This window comes from Cydia strobilella, chromosome 16 (assembly GCF_947568885.1).
Source record: "Cydia strobilella chromosome 16, ilCydStro3.1, whole genome shotgun sequence".
Taxonomy (NCBI): domain Eukaryota; kingdom Metazoa; phylum Arthropoda; class Insecta; order Lepidoptera; family Tortricidae; genus Cydia; species Cydia strobilella.
This window is the reverse complement of record NC_086056.1, coordinates 5,446,671-5,460,530: the sequence shown is the minus strand read 5'-3', so window position 1 is coordinate 5,460,530 and position 13,860 is coordinate 5,446,671. Positions and strand designations below refer to the sequence as shown.

The following is a 13,860-nucleotide window of genomic DNA, read 5'->3' as shown; positions in this document are numbered from 1 at the left end:
GGAATATTTACGAGTATGTTACCTTGCCGGGCTGATGTGTTACGGGTGGCTGTGCCGGGCTGGCTAGACTCGCTCGGCGATCGACGCACGACGCACGAGACTCGCTAGTCACACACGGGTCAGCGCACGCGCCTGCCGCGTCTCGTACAGCGACGCTATTTTCAGCTCTCGCTCCTGCATCTGTTGGACTGTACTTGTTACCTTGCCAGGCTGATGTGTTACAGGTGGCTGTGGCGGGCTGGATAGACTCTCGCTCGGCGATCGCCGCACGAGACTCTCGCTGGGCGAGTGACGCACGCGAGTAAGCGCACGTGCCTGCTGTGCCTCGTACAGTGAAGCTATTTTCAGTTCTCGCTCTTGCATTTGCTTCTGTTGGAACCGCGCCTGAAACAAATAAAGCCAAGTTTAACACACATTTTTGGACCACGTCGGTGGTAAACAAGCATGTAACCCACCCGACGGTAAAAAGTACCGTTCAACTCCAGAGCTGTCACAATGCGCGTTGTCGACTCATTTACGATTTACGATGTACTTTGACATCTTCTAAGTAGGTATATAATATTACCTTTAGCTAAGATGGCAGATTAATTGGCTATGAGGAATTTTTTAGCTTAATAGGCACATCCGACCGACGTAGTTGAGTCCTTTATTAAAATTGATGACGTTATGCTCTTAAATCCTAAAATCCGTATCAGAAACAGGAAAGACAAATTACATCTAATGGACTTACGCACGCACGGGCATTTATCCAGATCGTTGCTTCTAGACTCTTTATGAAAATTTATATAGTGGGTTTGCTTTCCTAACGACAGCCCATCAAAATAAGTCTTGGAGAGCAATGACAGTGTTTGAGGGTTTTGCTGTCGCGCTGTAATAAAAACGGTTTTATTGTGAAAATGCTATACTTTTGACCTGTGACGGTTCTGTGTTTGTGTAAAAGGTGTTAAGGAACTCGGAACATTAAATTTAAGAACCAACGAGAGCGGGGGCTCTGCCCCTTGCCCCATTGTAGCCGGCTTCGAGGCGGTTAGCAACAGGTAATTACCGTGTTATTTGTTTGTGTAGTTGATGATGTGTATTTGCCTGAACATGGGGTTTATGAGAGTATAGTTATTAACATAATTTGCGCGGGTGTACGGAGCGGGCGCAAACACGCGGGTGCCATTCTAGATAAAATCCTCGCACGCGTCCGCGCCAGTTAACGTTGCTCTTACTATTTTTCGTTTAAGTCACTCACACGTACAACCGCGCCAGCTAGCGGAGACGCCCTGAAACAGTAACTTTCGTTACAAGCTAATAGGAAGTACCTACTAATAGTCTGCAAAACGCCCCCGTCGTTTATGACCTTGTCGGTCGGCAAGAACAATGCTTATTGCTTAGTATCTATTGATAGTGACAGGCCAAGTAAATTGTCAGCAGATGCGTGGGCGACGAAAGGCTCCTTCTACGGCTAATCGCCGGTAATAGACTTGTCTGTTTTGTTTATAAGGACGCGCTGATCCATAAGTTATGTATAATGGCTAATGTGCTATAGGTACGTGAAAATATTTTAATATGACGAGTTGTCACTATTTTATCTCTGGCTAAATAATAAATAAACGTACCTAAATATCTAAAAGGTGGGTATATATATATATATATATATATATATATATAGCTGTAACATTTTAGTTAATTCCTTGTTTGTAAAAATATATGGAATTCATTATTCAGCAGTCTTGTTAGCCCTCACCTCTGTGCTTGCCTTGACTGGCCGGCCAGAGTGGAGTCGCAAGAGCGGGACCTATGCTCCAGGTTGGAAGTGTAAAATGTCATAACGCCGGCGGCCTGCTGAACGGATTACCGGGATCTGGCTACCGCAGACTCACCTCTCGACAACCTCACAGCCGCTTTGAAGTGTTGCTCTATTGTCGCACTGTGCGTGCGGCCGTTGTAGGGCCCACTAAATGAGTTGGCGAGACACCACCTGTCTTACACAATTTTGAGACTGATTGTCACGACAGGTGTCCGATAGTCTCCTCCCATAGCCCATTATCCAGTCAAACCAACTTGCATATCAATAGCCTATGACCTTAGATTACATCGCAGCACAATAGTGCTGCATTGCAATAGTCTTTGCACTTGGCGGGGACCATCTCCGGATGTATCATATTGTGCGCTCGGGGATGGTATCTGCCACGTGTATCCCTTGCTTTTAGATTAATTTGTCTTAAAGGGCCTCTGTGCTGTTGGCTTCGGCCCCACGCATGCCTTCCAAAGGTCCGGGACCCCGTGGTCCCGAGATATGGTAAGACAGATAATAATAAAATGCTTTATTGTGCACACTACATGAAAAAAGATACAGACATTGAGAAAAGATATAAATTGGTAGCAAAATACCTACGTTTAGATTATCAACGTGGGCGAAATAAAGTATAAACTGAATCGATGTCCGTAGTTTAGAATGGAAAACGTTTATCTATAAGTGTTTCCTATTGAGGCTTCATGGACAAAATGTGTTAGCTTGTTTGATAAAATAATCGATTTCGGGTTACTGGCCGGCGCTATCTACACAAATGGTTAAGCACGTGACGATGCCTATAAGCCCATAACACTTTTTTTTATTGCTACACAGCTTGTTTGGTAATTTAAGTGACTTTCTTCTTCTGCTGATTACTATACATCTTTATAGTACTACTCCCTAAAATGACGTAGGTATGCTAAATAGATCCAGCTATTAAACGACAAATATATATATTTCAGCCTATATACTTCTCACTGGTGGGCGTAGTCCTCTTATACCTAGGCGAGAAGGCTTGGGCTACAGTCCCCACACTAGCCCAAAAAAAATTATTATAACCTGAGATCCGTGTGTCATCGATAGACATCCAATAGTCAACTCAATTTTAATTACAAGCAGTTCGTAATTACAAAGTTATTCAATCGCGAATTCTCGTCCGCACGATCGCAGGTCTCATGACATGCTAATTGTGGCCCGAGTCGTCAGTTGATTACCAGCCTTTTGCCAATCGCATTATGTTTCATAATCGAGTTGCTAATGCGACAGGACGCGCTCTGAATCGCAACGTTCGGTAACCAGATTTGGTAGGCAATAATACCAAAGGAGTAGGTTTAATGAACACGTTGTAAAGTCTAGTTCACGTAGGTGCCTTTATAGTTTATGCACTGCGTAAATCACAGATCTACATGTACAAGATTGCCTGTCAAATATCAAAAGTGTGACCAAAATCAGTGTCACATTCAGAAATAATACATATGTGATGGCGTCAATTATTATTATTTTATATGTATAATTTCGCTGCTATTTTGTGAATTATTTTTATTATTTATATTGACATGTTTTCATGATTGTGATACTAGTTAAATTTTAAATTTTAATGTAATAGTAAATGTTTTATGTAATGTAAAAGTGTACGGCTCACCCGGTATTGTATTGTCCTAGTCCTAGCTCTAAGTATATTGATTTGCATGGTAGGTTTTAATCAATTGTATTGTTTAACATTAGTATTTAAGTTTTTTGTTACTAACACTTGCCATGCCTGAAAATAAATGATTATTTAATTTTTTATTTAATTATTTGCTTTTGTAGCAGCACCTATATTCCAATATATAATCACCCACCGTTTCTCCTAAATACAGCTTTTCTAATGTTATAGTCCGCTAAATCTACGTATTCGCACATTCAAGCGGCCATTAGCGGCCGCTATGAAGCTCAAAAGTGGTCACGTTTTTTTTTCTAGTCTGCCTCTTTCGTACCAGTATACGTGATGGCTTCCCTTTTGCACTTCGAAGTTCCTAAAACTGATATGTAGTTAATCGCTATTTGTTTCATTTTCAAATTTGCCAGCCACTGCACTAAAGCATTTATCTTTATCTTATCTTTATTGTTTCAAAAATGCATAAATATATCTCGCGTCACCGCGTCACAAGTATACATGTAGTATATTACACTATCAATTCTGAAACTTACGTCCGTCTCCTTCAAATAATTTTATCACGGATCAACATAATCCTACCACGAGCGAAGTAACATCGCTCCATTATTTCCTGTCGAAACAAAGTGAAAGGACAACAAAACAACAACAAACATGACAGTTGTTTTAATAGCGCCGTCAGCGTGGGAGGGAATCGATCGGAAGTGGCGTATATGCTAATGGCCCAAGGTTGACGCCTAGTATAGGCTGTGCAAGGTGCAAGTCTGCCAATTGTTACTGACATGTCCCAATAGGTATGCATAAATCTATCACATGTTTGATACCTAGCTTCCAATTTGTTCCGTGCCAGGAAATTAGAAAGGAACAAAAAATATGTCGCGCCGCGCGAAGCTTGCGACGAAAGATTTGACGATCGCGTGGGTTTTGACGTTTTACCTAAATAACTGATTAAAATTTCACTGGTAAAATCCCTCGGCTATATCACTAGCTCTTATATACTAAAATTATACTGCTATGAAATGCAGGGTAACGATATACAATTGAAAATAAATGAAATTAAACATATTTTCGTGATATTTTCCTATCAAGGCAACTTTAAACCTTTTAAGGTTTTCTTTGAGTCTGCCCTCGGAAATATAGTCTAGTTTCCGTATGATTTTTTTCATTGCATTTGCCTTCATTAAACGTGTAAAAATAAAAAATAAAAAACTACAATTTTGCGGGAGCCCCCTTTTAAAGTCGGGTCACCTGTTAAGAAAAGTTCTGTGCTAAGAGCATTATCAGAATAAATATTTAGAAAAGTAGCGTTCGTAAGCGATAATCTACGTGACTCTAATGAGTTGGTGCTAAATTTAATTTATTAGCATCAAAATATTTAGAATTTTATTAACGTAATAATATTTCTTTATTTATGTTAAGGCAACTTCAATACATATTTTTATCTATAAATTGCAGGAATTGCTGCATCACTATATGGACGTCCTACCTATATTATCACATCATCATATCATTGATATCGTTAAGGAGATAACAAGATAAAGATAGTATATTATTCAAGTAGGCATATTACAAATATTACAATACGCTTATGAACGTCAAATAAAGCTACGCCGGCAAGAAAAATTAATCAAAATGTTTATAAAACCACTTAGTAGGTGCAGGTACCAGGTTATCCGTTTATGTAGGTGAATGTGGGCTGATCAGCTGGATAAGTTTCCATTTAGTCTAGCCTTTATTTTGATCAAGTATTACCTTTAACTGCCCTGTGATTTGCATTGTAAGGTCGATGACAGTCTGACTCAGTAGCTCGGCCTACAGATGTGCCTTATTTGGGCTTTGGACCTTGCCGAGGAGATTATGTAAATTCTGCAATATATCAGACATTTTAAAATTAAATTTAGAGCACTATATTTTATATCAACAAAGAATTTATGAATTTATATTACGAACGTTATTGGAATAAATTTATACGGTCTATTAGATTATCCGCAGAAGCCCTAGTATATTTTCGCTAGCAGTTGTCTGCTCTGTAAAGCAAAAAAAAAAATGGTTTACATAAAATGAGTACGACAAACGCAAGTGTGGACTTAAGCAATATTTATCCTTAAATGAAATTAATCATAAAATACATGAGTCACATTAAACCGCGCGCTCAAGTTACGAGTATACATGTAAAATAAGTTTGTGATGTAAGTCAAAACAAGTAACCTCTGAGGGCTCTGAGCCTACGCGACCCGAGTACCTTAATTCCATATTTGTATCCACATGCCAGTAAACCCTTTCTTTCATGTATAAGTTATAGACAACAAGGGAAACAAGATACAAAAATAATTGATTGAATAGCGATGTTGTCTAAATATATAAAAGTAGCGGCAAAAATTCTATCATTATGCTATTTTTTTTGCAGGCATTCATTCGAAAACTTGTGAAATTAGACTTTACATCATGTAAACAATGAATCATCATCACGACCATATATGTATACTCACGTCCCACTGCACGTGGCAACATACGCAGCCACGTTAGCACAATGCGGATTAGGGACTTCATACACACCAATTAATGTATGTTTGAAAATACTCAAAAGCGAATCTTACTAACAATAAAACCTAGATGGATCGATTTCTCGCCCTCGTTAGCCTCTGGTTTGAAAATAAAACGAATCACTTCAGTTTAATACCCACCGGGCTACCGCGAAAACAGGGCAAACTAAGTAATTATAAAAAAAAAATGTCGTTTTCATATGTCCCTGTATTGTAAATTTCATCGAAATAGCTGGAGTCGTTCTAGAGAAATTACCAAAAAAGTATGCGAATGTATCTTAAATAAGATAGATTTTTTGCCGCTACCGTAAACTTTGATTACTTGAACCAAATACAGGCTGTGTCTAAAGTAGGCTGGGGATAAAAAGTGAGTAGCCCGCTGATGGCAGGTAGGTATTTAATTGGTCACTTGACATTGAAAAGTAAATATTTAATGACGTTATGAATGTCAACTAGGTACACGTTACAAGTCTGGAAAACCATTTTATTATTTAAGAGGACACCAAGTCCTTCAAACAATGTAATATCGTAGCACTTACCTATAATTAGAGCACTATAGAAAGTTTGTTGTAAGACAAGTTATAGTTTACTAATAGGACACCTACAAATTGGTAATATATTATATATACATATATGACATATCAGAATATAATAATAACGATTTAATTTAATTTTAATGTACTTATTAATGCTTTAATTGTAAATTGTATTGACTACCTATTATTACGTGTTATTTATTGTTTTATTTTATTTTACTTCAATTGATAATAGTTATTTTAAATGAATTGTGATTAAACTGACATATTGTTACTTAATATTTATTGTCTTCGGTTACCGCGATAGTTACTCTTGAAATAAAACTATGAAAACGGATTATATCGCATATATTGATTTTATAATACATTCCGATGTTTCGAACCCTTTACACTGGTCAACGGGTGACTGAGGAAAAACTACAAAGTGCAAAAATACCCACATACTAAAAGTAATGAACCATCATAGACTATAAACTTTAAGGCTGGTTGTACATGCAAAATCGGTTAATAAGGCTAGTTATACACTACAATTATTTTGAAGTAAAGATATATATATATATATATACGCGATAAAAACTACGTTGGGATGTATTATAAATTCAATATATGCGATATAATCCGTTTTCATTGTTTTATTTCATATTCTTACTTTAATATTACACCCATGACATGTAAAATTTGTAATTTTATCAATAAAGGAATATGAATAATATGAATATAAATATACTAGATCTGATAATACTATTTTTAGAGCCTGGGTCAACGAGTTTAAATAAAATCGGCCAAGAACATGTCGGGCCATGCTCAGTGTAGGGTTTCGCAGTTACCATTCTGCCAAAATAGGCTAAACAGCCCCCGTTTATGATCTGGATTAGTTATTATTCTGAGGTCGGTGTCGAAGGTGACATTTTTTCAAACATAAACGTCGCTTTTGACACTGACAGATGATCCATAATAACAAATCCAGATCAAATTCATAACCTGTTATTACAATTAGAATACGCGTCCTCGTTGACGCACCACCACCGTTTGATGTTCCACCCCGTGGAGTCAGGTCGAGGCAAGGTCGCACAAACAAACATTTATATTATTACCGTAAAAAGTATTCAATTTACTGATCAATAATTCTGACGCAAGCATATATAACAAAGTGTTGATGAATTGGTATAGAATTTATTCAATTCAAGCTTTTTATACTTACCTATTTGTAATTTATTTTATTGATTACAAATTATACCTTGAAGGATTTGCCACACTGGATGCGTTCTGCGGGCAGCGGTCAGGTCAAACCCGCATTATGTATGAACAACATTGACAGCAACCTTTGAAGTTGAAGTTTGACCTGACCGCTGCTGCCCGCAGAACGCATCTAGTGTGGCAAATCCTTGAAAGTTATAATTTAATATTATTCTGTCGTTGATGATGTTATGGTTGTTGTTGGGATTGTATAATTGATAAGTTAAGTTAAGGTCGATAATAAATCAGAGAATTACGCCATTTCAACAATTGTGTATTTTTTTGTGGTCTTACTCATTTTATCTGACTCATTTCAATTTCCTTAGTTACTCTACTTCTTGTCTTTGTGAAGCAAGACATTTGACATAGGTGCACCCATAAGTACCTGCTCATTGTTTTAAGAGCTTTTCAATATAAATATTCAGTTGTGCAATTCTTAGTAGGTAAATATGTTTTCACATCACCAATTCGAAAAAGGACTTTTTCTTCCCTGCTAATAACACTTTTCTGTTCTAGGACACTATTTTTACATTTTTGTCACATTTTTTTTAGCTTAAATAATAGTTTTAAACATTATAATTACCTCATAGGTGATGTGAAAAGCAATATGTGTCACATCAAGTCACAATATCCACTCTACTACTTATTATGGTAGCAATATTATTTCCATCTTGGGCGCTACTACTCTTGGGATTCTATTATAGAATCCTTCGCTTCGTTTAGGATTCAATTGTACGTCCTCGCCGTAAATATGTCATTTTGCTCTCTTGTGACACAATCTACTATTTAAATCTATTACTTATTTCGTATATTAAAATCGAGTAAGGGTTAGCACACACCGCGATTAAATTTTGCGGTTTCAGAACCGCAAAAAGTGTAACGTACGGCATGCTTCATAAGCACACGTACGATTTATTTCAGTCACTGATTTCAAAAACGCAACTTGTTACATTTCGACTTGCGGTTTGCGAACGCGCGTTTTTATGTATCCTATACAATAAGTATATGTATAATGGTTTTCGTCAGTTCGGTTTCGAGAGTGCAGTGCAGGTGAGGTGCTTGTAGTGCAACAAATTATGTTATCAGAGTCAGATAGCACGTTGCCGGTATATAGCGAATATGTTATTATTAAATTTGAAAAAAAGGCTAGCTTTAATATCAAATATCTTTGATCTGTTAGAGGATGCACTTAGTATCTATGTTGGCGACGTTTTCTAAGTTTTCTATTTTTTATCACTATCACTATCACTAAGGCCACAATACATGCTACTCTGCGGAAATCCATTGTCATACCGAACGTGAAAAACGCGAAACAAACCACAGTGCGACTTCCTACGCGGTTCGGCGGTTTCAGCAAGACTGAAACCGAAAAAAAATTAATCGTAGTGCGTTCTAAGCCTTACAGGGAGTAACTTCGAAAGCAAAGCGACATCTGGGAATGGAATATTTGAATACTTCAGCTGCATATTTTATATGAACCTTGTAAAATTTAGGTACTCTAAGTAAGGTAAAAGTGAATATAAACACTGGTAAAAGCAGTATTAAGATCCTTGATCTAGTTAGAATCTAAGCTAAATAATCAACGAGGTAGGGCTCTTTAGAGACCTTGATGGTTGATCAGTGTCGTTGATCGAAGACTGTGCAATGAAAAACACTGCCGGTGATAAACTGTTTCCTAAAAAAAGGTTTTGTATTAACTTCTTTATTACACGCGCAAACTGAGAGTTTATTTCAAGCTGATTTTTCTTGAGATAGAGTCAGCGAGCAATGTCGGTAGTTTGCGAGGAATCATTCTGGAAAATGATCCTTACCGTAGGATGCAGTAGAAGTAGCCATTTGTTCCTAATGTCAGCAGGGTCCGATATCTCCTAAAACACATAGGATACAGAGGACACGTACTGCCTCCAATGCCATTGTCCAGCAAACAGGAAATGTCAAGGGCCTCTATCGAGAATTTCAGAGAAATCACACTGGTATAATGATCATTACCTTAGGGTCCGGCAGTGTCAGCCAGCCATTCCTGATGTCCGCTGGGTCTACTCCTTCCAAAGACAAAGAGGACGTACTCCGAAGCTTTTTCGTCTTCCAGTGCTCTGGTTCCCACCAATGCACGTTGTCCAATGAACGGGACATATCTCGGGTCTCCATTGCCATCGGGACTTTGAGGGGAACAGTACTGGGATAGGGATCACTTCTTTTTGTTACTTAGTTCATTAATGAGATTCCTATTTATAGTGAATTAAGTTAATATACTTTAAAAATGCGATATTTAAATAATTAATCTAGTTAGGTAGGTTTGTTTCAGAAATTAAGTGGTAATTTTAATCAGTTAGGTAACACCATTTCATGATTTGTTAGTGATTATCAGTTTGGATTCTAATGTAAATTAATTATTTTGATTAAAAAAACAATAATTTATGAATACAGTAATTATTTCTACTACTACGTAGTAGACACAACTTTAAATTGGTAATAACTGAAAACTGTAGCACAACAACACTAAGAACTTTCTCAAGCAAGAAGTTGTAACCGTCTTTACTACCCCAAGACCGGGTGCCGAATGTCCTACAGGGTTGTTTGTTGTCGCTGCCCCGGGCGCCTAGCAACGGCCACGTGGCCTCCCCAACCCTGACCTTAGTGGTTTACCGCTACTTGACCCCGACTTACCAAACTCATTCTACACCACATTTTGAAAACAGCTACCATAAAAACTCCGACGTATGACGCAAAATCGATTAGCAAGGAATTGGGTAACGGTATATATGATTTGTAGTAAATGTAACTGTTTATTTAAGAAATAATAGTTATGCCGCGGTAATAAGGTTTATATTCACGAGTTTTAGATATTGTATTGTTGGAAAGACAATATTGAGATTCTCTCAAGAAGTTTGTGGTTAGTGTGATAGTGTCGTTTGGGCAAGATCTCTAGAGAAATGGATGTCTGCGATAAGCCTACAATATTCTGAGATATTCTTTAACGTAGATTAATTATGTTAATCTGCTGCTTACCTAAGATCAACACAACATTATGTAAATCTCAACAAGAGTAAAAATACAATGGATATCAAATATGTATGCTCAAATCTGCTTCACTTTCTAAGTTTCTACTACATGCACACCTGAGCCTCCATCAATATTTAGGTACCTACAATGTTAGGTACTTAAGGCTTGGAAATAAGTTGCAAATTTGTATTACGTACGGCTAGAGGCTGGTACGCCGGAATTTTTAGGGTTCCGTACCTCAAAAGGAAAAAAACGGAACCCTTATAGGATCACTCGTGCGTCTGTCTGTGTGTCTGTTCGTCTGTCACAGCCTATTTTCTCCGAAACCAATGGAACAAATAAGTTGAAATTTGGTATACATATGTAAGTTTGTGACTCAAAGACGGACATGTAATGAATTTTAAACATCGGAGCCACTTTTGGGGGCTAAATGAGAAAATTAAAAAATTAAGTTTTTCTATAAACTATATCGTATAAAATAAAATAAAAGCAAACATATAAAATAAAAGAGCTCATTGTGAGAATTTCAAATATATTCTTATATAATTTTAGGATAAACAGTTTAGAAGTTATTCAAGAAACTAGGCGAAAAATGATCACCCCCCTTCCCTCTTTACCTCCGAAACTATTGGGTCGTTAATGTTGAAAAAATACACAAAATAGTTCTTCACCTATAACATCACACACACACACAGGAAAACCTATTAGAAATGTGCAGTCAAGCGTGAGTCGGACTTAATTACTTAGTTTTATGATCCGACACCTACGGGTTTTTTAAAGACATTTCACTCACGTTTCACATAAAAAATACATTGTTTAAATGTGTAATGTACGGAACCCTTGGAACGCGAGTCCGACTCGCACTTGGCCGGTTTTTGTTATTTAATCAGCCATATCATGTGGGCGTGTTTTAAGTAGGATGCATTGTCACATTACATAAAGATTAGATCTAATCATAGCTTTAAGTCTCCTTTCACTTTTCTGTGATACCTACAGATTCTTTATTTTATAACTAAGTTCTTCTAAATTCCACAGCGAAGAATTGGGAGTTAAGTTGAGCGGATGAGTTTGGCTGATCGCTGTGAGAATTACGGTTACAAGTGCAATGCAACCAATTCGTATGGCAGGGGGGTAAATTGCTAATCTAATGTCATAAAAAAAGTATGAAACAAAATTCGGAAAATTTTAGAAAATGTACCAAGAAATAATGAAAGTTTTTACGATGATGTAAATTATTAATTTTGATTTCCGGCAAATTTTGCCAGTTTCGAAAACATTCAGACGAGACATCAGTAAGTACCAAAGATAGATATAACTCCGTAAGTATAAGTTACTCTATGGTAAGTACTAAATAATCTTATCAAACAATGCAGCCTTTTACCATTTGAAACTGCAGTTCATTGTATAATAAATTGAATTGCATTGCGACAAGGTCACAATTTGTTTGGATGAGTTGTCTCAGTTGTCTGGCTGATGTGACCATAAAGGTCGCGCCTGAGGCTGTGGTGACTCAGGCGCTTCCATCTAAGGCGCGCTTAGACTCGTGACGTCATCACTTTCGTTCCATCAGTGAGTTATTTCGACTTAAGAATTCAAACATCGAAAAATGGAAAATCGTTGTCTGCATCTCTATCGCTCAAATATGCAAGAGGGATAGGCCCTCAAATTATGAAATAGTAGCACACAGAAACAGTAGTTGAATTACTTAGTTAAAAGCCGTTTCTTGATTAACGCCATTTTTATCCGTTGGCATTTGACTTAAGTACCTACTTACTTAAAGTGCTCTGCTATTGGTAATGATGAATAGAAATAAAATAAGATAAGATAAGATAATCATTTAATGCATAATTATAGGTTGTTACAGAAAGGTGGATTACATGACATGATTAAATTTAGATTTGATGACGAATGATGGTAGGAAACCCCCGCACAAAGGAAAATATAAGGTAAGTAAACTCTTCGTGTGACAAATTTCCGCAGCGGGAAGTGGAATTTAAAAAAAACTGACAGAAAGTTATAATTCCAACAACTCAAAATAGTGTAGGTTTGTTGATATGCCACTTGAAGGATTAATAAAAGTGAGTACTTATATTTGAGTTAATAATAGGTGTATTAACGTAGGTATATAACTTCTACTTTAAATAAAACGAATTATAGTTACATACTACTAATTGAAGAGATTTAAAAAGTTTACCCAACAGTGAAAATGGTACATTCCTCAGCCAATAGGCATAGCCATTCATCGGGGTAATGTAGCCAGCCTTATGGGCACCCTTCCGCAGGGGACAGGCTTAGGGGACCTTTCATAGGTGGGTATTTTTTTTCTATATTAGTTTAATTTTTAAGTACCTAGTTTTATTTTAACGTTAGTTTAGTTTTATTTTGTTTAGTTGATAGGTAGTTTTAATGTTTTTTATATTTGTTTCATTTTTCCTAAATTTAAAACTTATTGAATACAGGTATTTACATGTTATTAAATAAATAAATGAGGGTATACTAAATAAACAAATCACCAACGCCATATTAAGAAATGGTATAAAATGGATTTTATTAAAGCCATAAATTAATTCACGACACGAAAAGTTCATTCGCAACGTTTATAACACGAATGTATCATAAATCAATTATCCCAAAACATATATGAATTGAAGAGCTAACGACCTTTCAGAAATATATACGTAACATGCATACAGTTTTTCGTAATAACTCGTAAACGGTGGCCCGTAGCAAAAATGTACTTTAGATACATAATCTACATAAAATTGTCTACAAAATCGATATACAGGTTGGCCCAAAAATAGCAAGGCAAACTGACACTGGAGGTAGGACACCCTAAAAGGATCATTCAAACCAGCATAACACGCCTTCAGTAAAAGTTGCACAGTTTTAGAATAATTATTTTTTAACCGATTTTGGTTTTTATTAATCCCATTTTCATGTTGAGGCCAATTTTATCAAGTATTTCTCTCGCAGCGCATAAGTATTGCCATAGAGTAACTTATACTAGAGCGGTACTGTCATAGTAAATTTTGTAACCCCAGTAAATTCACTGCCATCTGTCGACACACTTTAAAACTAAAAATAAATATTTATAAAAATACGGTAAAA

General features: G+C 36.7%; 1 protein-coding gene across 3 annotated transcripts in view; it reads right to left on the bottom strand.

Moving 5' to 3' along the window:
- The window catches only part of LOC134748564 (uncharacterized), a 45,509-nt gene that overhangs the window by 8,612 nt on the left and 23,037 nt on the right, over window positions 1-13,860 (bottom strand). The window contains exons 1-2 of one of the 3 annotated variants that reach the window (XM_063683354.1): window positions 9,739-9,972; window positions 202-384 (exon numbers count right to left, since the gene is read on the bottom strand). In XM_063683354.1, coding sequence (XP_063539424.1) covers window positions 202-384; window positions 9,739-9,903 — 348 coding nt within the window. In that variant the 5' untranslated portion in view covers window positions 9,904-9,972. Of the gene's footprint in view, window positions 1-201; window positions 385-9,738; window positions 9,973-13,860 lie in introns of those variants that run through there. The other 2 variants (XM_063683352.1, XM_063683353.1) reach the window with 2 other exon arrangements.